At 44.0% G+C, this 12,622-nt stretch overlaps 1 protein-coding gene across 1 annotated transcript in view; it reads left to right on the plus strand.

Moving 5' to 3' along the window:
* Nucleotides 1-422: 422 nt before the first annotated feature.
* Nucleotides 423-12,622, plus strand: part of PNLIPRP2 (pancreatic lipase-related protein 2) — a gene marked incomplete at its 5' end in the record, with an annotated part of 15,019 nt that continues 2,819 nt past the window's right edge. Inside the window, 6 exon segments of the mRNA XM_008594104.1 lie at nt 423-492; nt 495-579; nt 1,850-1,972; nt 4,555-4,672; nt 6,628-6,757; nt 11,879-11,995. Coding sequence (XP_008592326.1) covers nt 423-492; nt 495-579; nt 1,850-1,972; nt 4,555-4,672; nt 6,628-6,757; nt 11,879-11,995 — 643 coding nt within the window.

Here is a 12,622-nt window from a genome sequence, read left to right on the forward strand (position 1 = left end):
GGAAGGGCACAGCAGGCTGGGGAACAGCGTGGTGAAGACACAAAGGAGAAGACGCGTGTGGGGCTCAGGGACTGGGGAGGAGCTGGGTGAGGCCAGGCAGGAGCCTGCAGTCTCTGAGCGCCGTGGCCAAAAGGTGTCATATGTGCGGGAGAAAGGAAAAGAGAAATGGGACTGGGCGGGGGTGGGAGGTGACTGGGGGGAAAGGAAGCCATCTAGATCCTCCGTGGAGCCAGCAGAAGGGATTTCTGCATGTTCTTCAACAGGCAATGACCCCTGAACTGGTCTTTCTGTCTCAGCATCTCTCTTCCAAGCAGACCAGGAACTGCAGACCCAATCCCCCAAACCATAGCTGCTGGGCCCTTTGCCCAGGAATCCTCATGCTCAGTTTGCGGGTATGGGGTTTAGATCCTGGTCATTCTTAGAATGCAGCCTGCCTGTCCACCTCCTCCCTTTCAGGGCTGGATCCGGCAGAGCCATGCTTCCAGGGCGCACCCGAGAGATTTGGCTGGACCCATCCGATGCCATGTTTGTGGATGTGGTTCACACGGATTCTGCTCCCATAATCCCTTTCCTGGGTGAGTTCCTCAATCCCACCTCCTGGTGACCAGGGCTACAGTTGATGACATTTGGTCCAGGTGTCCCCCCTCACCACCACACACACACACACACACGCACGCACGCACGCACACACACACACACACACACTTCAGGGGAGCTATTCCGAATGGTTAACTACAAGAAGGGCTTGGACACCAGCCAGTTGAAATGGGCACCAGCCACAAATAAACACCTAGCACAGTGCCAGTGGCATCGGCCTGTGCCCCAGGTAGCACCAAAACCCTTCTGTAGTCTATGGAAGGCCGCCACTCTGTCTTCAAATCCTACATTCCTCCCCAACCTACCAACATCTAAAGTGGCAGATGTATTTATTGTTGATATTTGACCTGTGCTTGCAAAATACAAAGTTAATTCTTGTTGTTTTTTTTCTTCTTTTGTCAAAGCTTTGGTTACAGTTTGTTTTGTTGGAGACTAAATATGTACCTTTATTTCATTATTCTAAAATCAATGTCCTTTTTTCAATATTTTCTTACATAACTGCTCATGAAACTTGCCAATAAAGGGTGTTTTTAATGATAATGATGGTGATGATGTCACTTCTGTTTACCATGTGCTGCACTGAACATTTTGCATGCATTAGCTCATTAATCCTGTAACACCCTAAAAAGTGGGTATCATAATCACCATTTCATAGTTGAGAAACTGAAGCTCAATGAAGTTAAGTAATTGCCCAAGATCACAAGGTCTGTAAGTAGAAACAGAATTTGATCACAAGGTCTATAAGTAGAAACAGAATTTGACCACAGATCTGTGTGCCTCAAAAGCCAAAGCTTTTTGCCACTATGCTATGGCTCTGAATATAACAATAAAAGGTTATGTAGTCTCCGTATAACAATATAATGTAGAAATTAGAATTTAAAAATAAATATCATAACAAAAATTGCACCAGTCCTATTATGTGTCTACTAGCGCGTAACGACATTAGGGCATATTAGTATTGTCCAGGGCCTCCTCAAGACAGACAGACAGATGGAGAAATATGTGTGCACACTCATTCAGAGCCCACCTTCCCCTCATCTCTTTTCCTCTGCTCTCTCTTCCCTCCTTGTCTTGCCAAGAACCCATCTCTGAGAACTTTCTGCAGAGCTAGAGGCAGTGGTGGCTGTGCTGAGAGGAGATTTGCTCAGAAGGCTGTCACTCTGTTTGGAGCGAGTTGAATACCTCGATGTGGCCGTGACCTAACTTTAGGACCACTTACCTCCCTGTGCACCTTTGCTTTAAATGTTTCAAGTTTTGGAATTAGCCAAAAGGTGGGCCATCTGGATTTCTTTCCAAGTGGAAGAAAACAAATGTCTGGATGTGGGAAAAATGCCCTATTGACCATCATTGATATAAATGGAATATGGGAGGGTATGTAAATTAAAGAAGTAAGGCAAGAACTGCTCTATTTGAAGAGAAGGCAGAGTGTATGATCTGACCTTCATAATAGTGAACTTGCCACCCTTTCTAGAGTGCTTATTCTGTGCTGGGCATTTTCACAACAATGCTATGAGGTAGTTACTCTGATTAGCTCCATTTTACAGATGTAAAATGGGGATCAGAAAAGTTACATAGTATGTCGAAGGCCACCCTATATTTAAGCCCAATTTTTGACTGTAGAGCCCTGATCTCATGCCCCAGCCTGTGCTGTCTACCCCAGATGTCAGGATGCTGGGACAAGGGCTGGACTACACGTTAGCAAATACCCAGCTCTGGCTTTGGCCACCCTTCCTACCTGCAGCACCTGCACCTTGAAGAACTGCAGGGCAGAGGCAAAGATTTGAAGGGCTTTGACTTTCTTGCTGTTTGCTGTTGTCAGGTCCTAGGGATGCAAGAGGACTGAGCTGGCAAGAAGACAAAGTAGGGTGCGTTCTGTGGGTTTGAGGTGTGCATGTGTCATGGGGAGGCCTGGGGGCCTGGGGGCCTGGCTCCTGGCAAGCCTTGTGTGTGTTTCTGTTGATCTGAGAGAGAAGGATCTGTACCCTTAGCATTAGGTGACCTCACAGCACCGTCTACATTAGCTGCTCCTTGTTCTGAGCTTCGGCTATTCCTGTTGCCTCTCCCCTGAGACCAGGCTTTAGTCTCCTCCCTGAAAGGGGAGGCTTTGGGTCTGTGATCATTTTGTCTTTCCTTTTCTGAGCTGGGAGTTCCTCAAGACTGAGGACGGTGTCTTGGGCATCCCAAACACCTCAGTACCCTGCTCAGGGCCTAGCCCAAAGTAGGCACTAAATACACTTTGTTAAAACTGAGTTGAGTGGCCTTGAATGGCACTTTAATATTCCATGTGCTTAATGTCAAAGAGCAGAGTCGATAAAGCAACAGCCAGCATCTACCAACAAATAAACAGAGCTTTCGACCTCTCAGCTCCACACCAGGTAACTCCTGGGAAGACGTGGCCATTCTGCACTCCCTGAAAGAACACTAGAGTCACAGTAATAGCTGCCCCTTTCAGAAGTGACGAGCAGGGCACACATAATAGGACCAAGCCCAGGTTTAATTAAAGAGGCAATTTAGAGTGCACAAGCCCAGAACATGGGAGTGTGTTTCTATTGTGTCAAGCTCCGGGTCACCCAGGCTCTGGGCACTGGGGAACAATTAAACCACTTTCTCCTCTATTATGGGGTCCCTGGGTGGCAATTTTGGATGAAAGAAACAATCAAGTTGGAAACAGGCTCCATTGTCTGCTGATGAGTGCTGGTGTGGGCTGGAAGTCGCTGGGCCGTGGGCTCAGTGGGGCTGCAGAGAGCAAACCTACCCTGGGCATAAAGGAGAATGTTCCTTTCTCGAGGGGTGGTAGATCCAGCCCAGCAGACCCCCAGGAATGGCCCTCAGGTGGGTCCGGGGTCGCTGTGGATTGTTCCATGGGGAGATTTGTTCCAAGTAGCCAGAGAAATGAAAAACCATTTTCCAAATGAGAGGACTTTTTGGTTGAAAGGAGAAGGCCATGGATAGAATGCTGTGAAGGAGTGGCTGGAGGCCACAGTGGCCTCCCTCTCCACTGCTTTTGCCTTGTGACCCACGTAACAAAGAGGAGGAATTCGGCAGCCTGAGGCCATGGGCACAGAGGTCGGTTCGTGGGAAAGGCCTGTCCAGTGTGGTCGGGAGTCCTCGCGCGTGGGTAGGATACTGGCAATCCGTGGCAGCATTGGACAGGCCTACGCAGCGACTACTTTAACAATGGGAGTGTGCTGCGGTCATCTAAGCGTAGAAAGATTTTCAGGTAAAAGTTGAGATTTTTGCTTCTCATGAAAAATCAGAAGACCAAGCAATCTTTGCCCTCAACATGCAACAACTAGCCAGGCTGTGTAGGAGCCCCTTTGAAAGCTTTTGCCATCTTCTCTCTCTGTTTCTCTGTCTGTTCCTCTCTCTATATGTATATACACAGGGCACTTCAAAAAGTTCATGGAAAAATAGAATTAAGAGATAATGCGAATCTTTCCATGAACTCTTTGAAGTAACCTCATATATATATATATATACATGTATATATGTATTCTTTCTCTATTTTTAAAAGCTGTTGCTATCTTTCAAAAGATTTTTTAAAGCCAGTGCTATCTTCTCTCTCTCAGTCTGTCTATCTCTCTCTCTCTCTCTCTCTCTCTCTATATATATATGTATATTCTCTCTCTGTCCTTTGTCTCTCTCTTTCTGTCTTTCTCTGAATCTCTTTCCTCTCTGTGTGTGTCTTTCTGTCTCTGAATCTCTCTTCTGTCTCTCTCTCTGTCTCTTTCTGTCTGTCTATTTCTGTCTCTCTGGCTCTCCCCTCTCTCTGTTCCTATCTATCTATCTATGTATCTGTTCTCTCTCTGTGCTCGGTCCCCACCTACCCCACCACAGCCCCCAGTAGTGCTGACACCCATCAGTGAAAAGTTGAGGGGATTCCTCACTTGGTTGGAATGGTTCACACGTCAAAAGTGAGAGGCCTCCTGCAAGCTCCCGTGGGCTTTGCTTTCCAAGAACGTGAGACTTTGCAGTTTGCAATCACCTACGAAGCTACAAGTACTGTATAACCAGCATCTTCAGCCCTGACTGCTTCCTGGGCTACCCCTGCACCTCCTATGATGAGTTTCAGGAGGTAGGTCACCCCAAGAGCCCAAGAAAGACATTGGTGGCCCTGTTGATGGTATTTTTGTCCCTGTGGCTTACGACAGAACAGGGAGATGTAATTCTGCATCTAATGAGAGAAGGTAATGGAAATTCTGAGCCTTACAAAACCTTCTTCCCCCAGGGCACAGGGTGGGCCGAGGGGACGTGGCACAGACCTGACTGTGCTGGGCCCTCCCTAAGGTCCCCAGCTTTTCATCTAGGAAAACTTCTAATCTGCACAGAAGTTGAAAGAAGAGCACAATGAATACCTGTACATCTGCCACCTAAATGCACCAATTGTTAACATTTTGTATATATGTGTATACTTTTTTTCTAAATCATGTGAAAGTAAATAAAGGACATTATAACATTTTACTCATAAATACTTCGGCATTTATCTCCTAAGAATGAGGCTATTCTCCTACAGAACAACATTCAAGAAATTTCACTTTGATACACTAATATTTTCTAATATGTAGTCCATGTTCTAACTTCTCCAATTATCCAAACAGTGTCCTCTAGAGCTGTCTGTCCTTTCCTCTCTTTCCTTCCTTTTCTCCTTCCCTTCTTTGCACATTATCTTGTCTCTTTAGTCTTCTTTAATCTAGAACAGTTTCCTTTTTTTTGGGGGGGGGGGGTCTTCCAGGACATTGAGTGTTAGGAGGATTCCAGACCAGGTATTTGGTAGAATATCCCATACTCTGAAATTATTTGATTATTTCTTTGTGATTCAGTGGGTGATATTAGGTTCTTCTCAGTGTATTACAACCAAAGGCATTCATTTGATGGCGCCTTGTAATTTGATGACATAAATTTTGATTACTTGGTTAAGGTGGTGTCTCCCAGATTTCTCCATTATAAAAGTATTATTTCCCCTAAGTAATCTGCTAGGTGATATTGTTTCCCAACCACAAACCCAGGGAAAGCTTTGAGTTTCTGTTGACAATCCTTACCTGAATGAGTTATTACACTGGGACTTTCAAAAGTTCAGTATTTTAAGATATCTGATCTCAAAGATAAAAATAAAAATATGTTTCCACTCCCATTTTTTGCCTTTCAAAACTAATTTTGACCTTGACATTCTTGGATTGAACTAAGTACATCACATTTGATCCCCAGGATCTGTGAGTACCCAGTTAGTAACCTTGGCTTGCTAGTTATTATTGTGGCCTGGAAAGTCACATGGCCTCCAGCATTTGTCTCATGCTTTCCAAATCACAAAGTAGTCCCGCACACCATGCACTTTGGATGTGGTGTGAGGTCAAAGAATAGAGGATGGTGACTCTGTGGCATAAAGTGCTAATCTGATTTGAAGGGAGCAAACTCCCTCCTCCAGGTCCAATTAATAACTACCATTTGGGGAATACCAAATGGAAATCAACTAGTCTGGAGAAGTAATTCACAGTGACATGAAAAATGGTCATAGATCTCCTCTTCCTCTCTTCTTTTGAAATAATTTGTTTTCTGTCCCATTTACTTCTTCCTAGAGACATTGTCTTGCATTCCTCTTTATATTTTAATTTTACTGCTTCCTGGATATGACTATACTCAAGTTTTCAAGGTATTTCTTTGGGTACTTTGCCCAGCCCAGCACAGTTCTATGCACAGTTCTGGGATGGGTGTGTGGGTGCATGCGTAGGTAGATGGGTGCATGGGGGCATGGGTAGATAGAGGCATGCATGCATTGACCAGTGGATGGGTGGGAGAATGGATGGATGAATGGAAGGATGGATGGTAGATAAGAAGATGGATGGGGGATGGACGGGCAGATGGATGGCTGTCTGGGTAGATAAGAGGATGGTTGGGTGGATGGATAGATAGATAGATAGATAGATAGATAGATAGATAGATAGATAGATAGATGATGGGAAGATGAATTGATTGATTAATTGAGTGAGCCAAAGGCCTACCACTTGCAGACAAATTATGTTTTTTTCCCACTAGAGTGGCTGTTTCCCTTGCCCAACAAAAAAAAACCCCAAAATGGGGCACTATGCTGGCCAATTTAAGGGGAAAACCAGTGCTGTGGGACAAACCTTTTTCCTGAACACAGGAGAGAGTGGTAACTTTACTGGTAAGTTTCCATTTTACTCACTTAAAAATTCTTGCAAGTAATTTTAAAAGGTGTACCAGTCTTATTAATTAAAATCCTTGGTAGCAACTGACAGAAACTCAACTACAACCAGCTTAAGCTCTACTGTAAGGAGAGTAGAATGGCATTTGCCGTGGGTCTAATGTTCACTCCTTTAGCTAATAATTCTGGTCAGCAAAGGAAAATACAATGACTGGCTCGAGCTGGGTCATGTCCACCTACCTCTGTGGCAGGAAGAATGCATCTATTAACAAAAGAAGCAGGCAACATGAGACAAAGTCATTGTAGGTCAAGAAGTCACCACGGTGATGATGATTCACCACACCAGTCCCCCGACACGCACATACACACACACGTGTGCACACACACACTCTTTGCATTGTTATTTTGCCCAGCTTCTCACTCAAAAAGAACAAGATTATAAAATCATCAAGACAGTAAAATCAGCATTTGCTATAAATAATATCATATAATAGTTGGAGAGAAGAGCAGTTATTTTCCAAGAGAGTTTTAACTTTTAAAAAATTATATAGCACTTTACAAAACCCTTTTCACATAGAGTATTTCGTGTAATCCTCACAATATTTATCATAAAAGATAGAGCTTACAGTATCTGTGAAGTTGTATATGCATATTCCTTTAACCTAGACACTTCACTCCTCAGAACATGCCATAAAGAAATACTCGCACGTATGCACAAGAAGGCGTGTTTGAGCATGCTCACTGTAGCTTTGTTTGTAATAGCGGAAGACTGCAGGTAAAACCTAAATGTCCAGCAGTTGGTAAATGACTGAATACTATAGATTAAATACTACATGTAAACATTACAAATAAGGATAGGGCTCTACGTACTGAAGGGAGAAAACCTCCAAGGCCTATTAGGTGAAAGGCAAGTGACAGAATGACATGCAATACACCAGGAGTCTTAGTCAGGTCAGGCTGGGTGGCTTATAAATGACAGAAATTTATTTCTCACAGTTGCAGAGGCTGGAAGCCCGAGGTCAGGGTGCCGGGACGGTAAGTCCTGGTGCACACGGCTATCTTCTTGCTATATCTTCCTACATGGCAGAAAGAGGGCAGGAAAGCTCTCTAGGGTCCGTTTTATAAGGGTACTAATTCCACTCACGAGGGATCTACCCTGATGACCTAATTACCTCCCAAAGGCCCCACTTCCTAATACCATCACGCTGGGGGTAGGATTCCAACACAAAAACATTCAGTCTGTTGCACCATGTGTCACTCAAGGTCCCCCAGGAGATAGAACTCACTGCAAGTGTTTCACATGACTTTATTGAAGGGACTACTTTTACAGGTGTGGGCAGGGTTAAAGGAACAAACAAGGGATGCTGAAGCACCCAGAATCTAGTGACTGTGGGAAGCCTTCACTGCTTCTAGGGCTGAGGTGCAAAGGGNATATATATATATACATGTATATATGTATTCTTTCTCTATTTTTAAAAGCTGTTGCTATCTTTCAAAAGATTTTTTAAAGCCAGTGCTATCTTCTCTCTCTCAGTCTGTCTATCTCTCTCTCTCTTTCTCTCTCTCTCTATATATATGTATAGTTTCTCTCTGTCCTTTGTCTCTCTCTCTTTCTGTCTTTCTCTGAATCTCTTTCCTCTCTGTGTGTGTCTTTCTGTCTCTGAATCTCTCTTCTGTCTCTCTCTCTCTGTCTATTTCTGTCTCTCTGGCTCTCCCCTCTCTCTGTTCCTATCTATCTATGTATCTGTTCTCTGTGCTCGGCCCCCACCTACCCCACCACAGCCCCCAGTAGTGCTGACACCCATCAGTGAAAAGTTGAGGGGATTCCTCACTTGGTTGGAATGGTTCACACGTCAAAAGTGAGAGGCCTCCTGCAAGCTCCCGTGGGCTTTGCTTTCCAAGAACGTGAGACTTTGCAGTTTGCAATCACCTACGAAGCTACAAGTACTGTATAACCAGCATCTTCAGCCCTGACTGCTTCCTGGGCTACCCCTGCACCTCCTATGATGAGTTTCAGGAGGTAGGTCACCCCAAGAGCCCAAGAAAGACATTGGTGGCCCTGTTGATGGTATTTTTGTCCCTGTCGCTTACGACAGAACAGGGAGATGTAATTTTGCATCTAATGAGAGAAGGTAATGGAAATTCTGAGCCTTACAAAACCTTCTTCCCCCAGGGCACAGGGTGGGCCGAGGGGACGTGGCACAGACCTGACTGTGCTGGGCCCTCCCTAAGGTCCCCAGCTTTTCATCTAGGAAAACTTCTAATCTGCACAGAAGTTGAAAGAAGAGCACAATGAATACCTGTACATCTGCCACCTAAATGCACCAATTGTTAACATTTTGTATATATGTGTATACTTTTTTTCTAAATCATGTGAAAGTAAATAAAGGACATTATAACATTTTACTCATAAATACTTCGGCATTTATCTCCTAAGAATGAGGCTATTTTCCTACAGAACAACATTCAAGAAATTTCACTTTGATACACTAATATTTTCTAATATGTAGTCCATGTTCGAACTTCTCCAATTATCCAAACAGTGTCCTCTAGAGCTGTCTGTCCTTTCCTCTCTTTCCTTCCTTTTCTCCTTCCCTTCTTTGCACATTATCTTGTCTCTTTAGTCTTCTTTAATCTAGAACAGTTTCCTTTTGGGGGGGGGGGTCTTCCAGGACATTGAGTGTTAGGAGGATTCCAGACCAGGTATTTGGTAGAATATCCCATACTCTGAAATTATTTGATTATTTCTTTGTGATTCAGTGGGTGATATTAGGTTCTTCTCAGTGTATTACAACCAAAGGCATTCATTTGATGGCGCCTTGTAATTTGATGACATAAATTTTGATTACTTGGTTAAGGTGGTGTCTCCCAGATTTCTCCATTATAAAAGTATTATTTCCCCTAAGTAATCTGCTAGGTGATATTGTTTCCCAACCACAAACCCAGGGAAAGCTTTGAGTTTCTGTTGACAATCCTTACCTGAATGAGTTATTACACTGGGACTTTCAAAAGTTCAGTATTTTAAGATATCTGATCTCAAAGATAAAAATAAAAATATGTTTCCACTCCCATTTTTTGCTTTTCAAAACTAATTTTGACCTTGACATTCTTGGATTGAACTAAGTACATCACATTTGATCCCCAGGATCTGTGAGTACCCAGTTAGTAACCTTGGCTTGCTAGTTATTATTGTGGCCTGGAAAGTCACATGGCCTCCAGCATTTGTCTCATGCTTTCCAAATCACAAAGTAGTCCTGCACACCATGCACTTTGGATGTGGTATGAGGTCAAAGAACAGAGGATGATGACTCTGGTATAAAGTGCTAATCTGATTTGAAGGGAGCAAACTCCCTCCTCCAGGTCCAATTAATAACTATCACTTGGAGAGTACCAAATGGAAATCAACTAGTCTGCAGAAGTAATTCACAGTGACATGAAAAATGGTCATAGATCTCCTCTTCCTCTCTTCTTTTGAAATAATTTGTTATCTGTCCCATTTACTTCTTCCTAGAGACATTGTCTTGCATTCCTCTTTATATTTTAATTTTACTGCTTCCTGGATATGACTATACTCAAGTTTTCAAGGTATTTCTTTGGGTACTTTGCCCAGCCCAGCACAGTTCTATGCACAGTTCTGAGATGGGTGTGTGGGTGCATGGGTAGGTAGATGGGTGCATGGGGCATGGGTAGGTAGATGCATGAATGCATGGACCAGTGAATGGGTGGGACAATGGATGGATGAATGGAAGGATGGATGGTAGATAAGAAGATGGATGGGGGATGGACGGGTAGATGGATGGCTGTCTGGGTAGATAAGAGGATGGTTGGGTGGATGGATAGATAGAAAGACAGACAGATAGATAGAGGATGGGAAGATGAATTGATTGATTAATTGAGTGAGCCAAAGGCCTCTAGGGCTGAGGTGCAAAGGGAGCAAATCCTGTTAGCAGAGCCTAGTGAGAGCTGGCGTCATGCTGATCGCATCAGGCAGGGCTGCCAGAGTGGCGCTCCATTGCAGAGCAAGGTCACTGCCGGAGACCTGGTACTAGAGCAAGGAGGGAGCAGGGGAACAGATGCCTCAGCCTCTCTCCTCCTGCCTTCTGCTCTCCTGCGCAAGCCTCCTACTGGCTGTACCCAACCGCAAGGCAGCTGGCAAGGACCCCTGGTGACAGTCTGCTGGGGACAGCGCCGGAACACAGGCAGGTCAGAGAAGGACCGTGAATCTGCTGGGGGTAGGAACGAGTGGGGAGAATAGAGAATAACAGCCCATACTATTTGTGGAAAAGGAAACAAGCCTATATATTCTTCTAGGCATATACGTGTATATATGTATATAATGTATATGTGCATATATTATATATATGTAAATGCTCAGAGAAGGCTCTAGATCAGGGTTACTCAACCTCAGCACTGTTGACATTTGCAGCTAGATAATTCCTTCCTGCGGGAGTTGTGAGCCTGTCCTGTGCATTGTAGGATATTTAGCAGTATCCCTGACCTCTGCCCACTAGATTCCAGTAGCACCACCACTCCCCCAACCCCTCAGTTGTGACAGCCAAAAATATCTCCAAATATTGCCACATAGTCCCAGGGGAACAAAATCACTCCTGACTGAGAACCGCTGACTTGATGAAGTTTAGAGGCCAAACTGGTTATCTCAGAGAAGAACCTGGGAAGGAGGCCAGGTAGATAGGGCGCCGATGAAGGGGGATTTTACTTTTTATCTGTGTTGGTTTTCTATTGCGAATAATATGGCCATTGTATGTGAACATAGCAAAAAACTAAGAGACAGCAGTAGGTGATTTATCCAAATGTCAGATCCACAAGACTCTTCCTCTACCTAGGGCCTTTTTGGTGTAGGGGTGTGTATCAAGGGTGTACATGCGCAGTAACTGGCTGCCCTTCACCCAGTGGGTACACACCTTGCTGCGTTGGTAGATAGCTGTGCTGAATTATAATATTTACTACCCTCTGGGTCCTTCAGCTCCACCTGGAATCTGAATTTCTGGGTCTCAACTCCATTGAGTCAAGGAAACCATTTCTCTTGGAACAATAATACTTCCATTGGGTCACTTTTTCAACGAAGTGAGTTCATTAAATTGATTGTACTTCTTTGGACAGGTTGGAGATATAAGGTATTGGCCATACTGTCTGGAAAAAAGAAAGTGAGTGGGTACATCAGAGTTGCTTTGTATGGAAGTAATGGAAACTCAAAACGATATGAGATTTTCAAGGAGAGTGAAATGACTATACTTTCCATAAAAGACTACTCATGAAAGATTGGGTATAAACTGATTTATAAATCTAGGCGTCTTTTATACAGAGCCATTGAATACTAGAATGTCAGAGCTGGAAGACAGTCTTGGCATCTAGTTCAGCCACCCCATTTTACATGTGAGGAGAGTGAGGTGCAGAGAGAGAGAGAATTTACTATCTAAAATGAGTCACGTGCCAACTCCTTTTGGAATGTTAAACACCTGAATGGATTTTATGAATATCAAATGCTCCTCAGGCAAGTCTCATCTATATGAGCAACTCCCTCCCCTTCAACACACACTCCATCCCCACACACGTAGATACACACAAAGCCTGGGGCCAGCTTCTTTTGCTGTGGTGGCCTCAGCACCTGGCTTTTGCTGGGCATTTGAGGTGCTTGGTAAATATGTGTTGGTCAAATACATAACCTGTGCCATAAAATTAGATTTTGTTTTTGCATGAACTTTTATATATTTAATCAACAAAATAATTTTCATGTTCAACATCACTCAGCATCCGGGAAATGCAAATCAAAACCACACTGAGATACCATCTCACCCCAGTTAGGATGGCTAAAATCCAAAAGACGCTGAACGATAAATGCTGGCG

The sequence above is a fragment of the Galeopterus variegatus genome, unplaced genomic scaffold, assembly GCF_000696425.1.
Source record: "Galeopterus variegatus unplaced genomic scaffold, G_variegatus-3.0.2 Scaffold10156, whole genome shotgun sequence".
Classification (NCBI taxonomy): domain Eukaryota; kingdom Metazoa; phylum Chordata; class Mammalia; order Dermoptera; family Cynocephalidae; genus Galeopterus; species Galeopterus variegatus.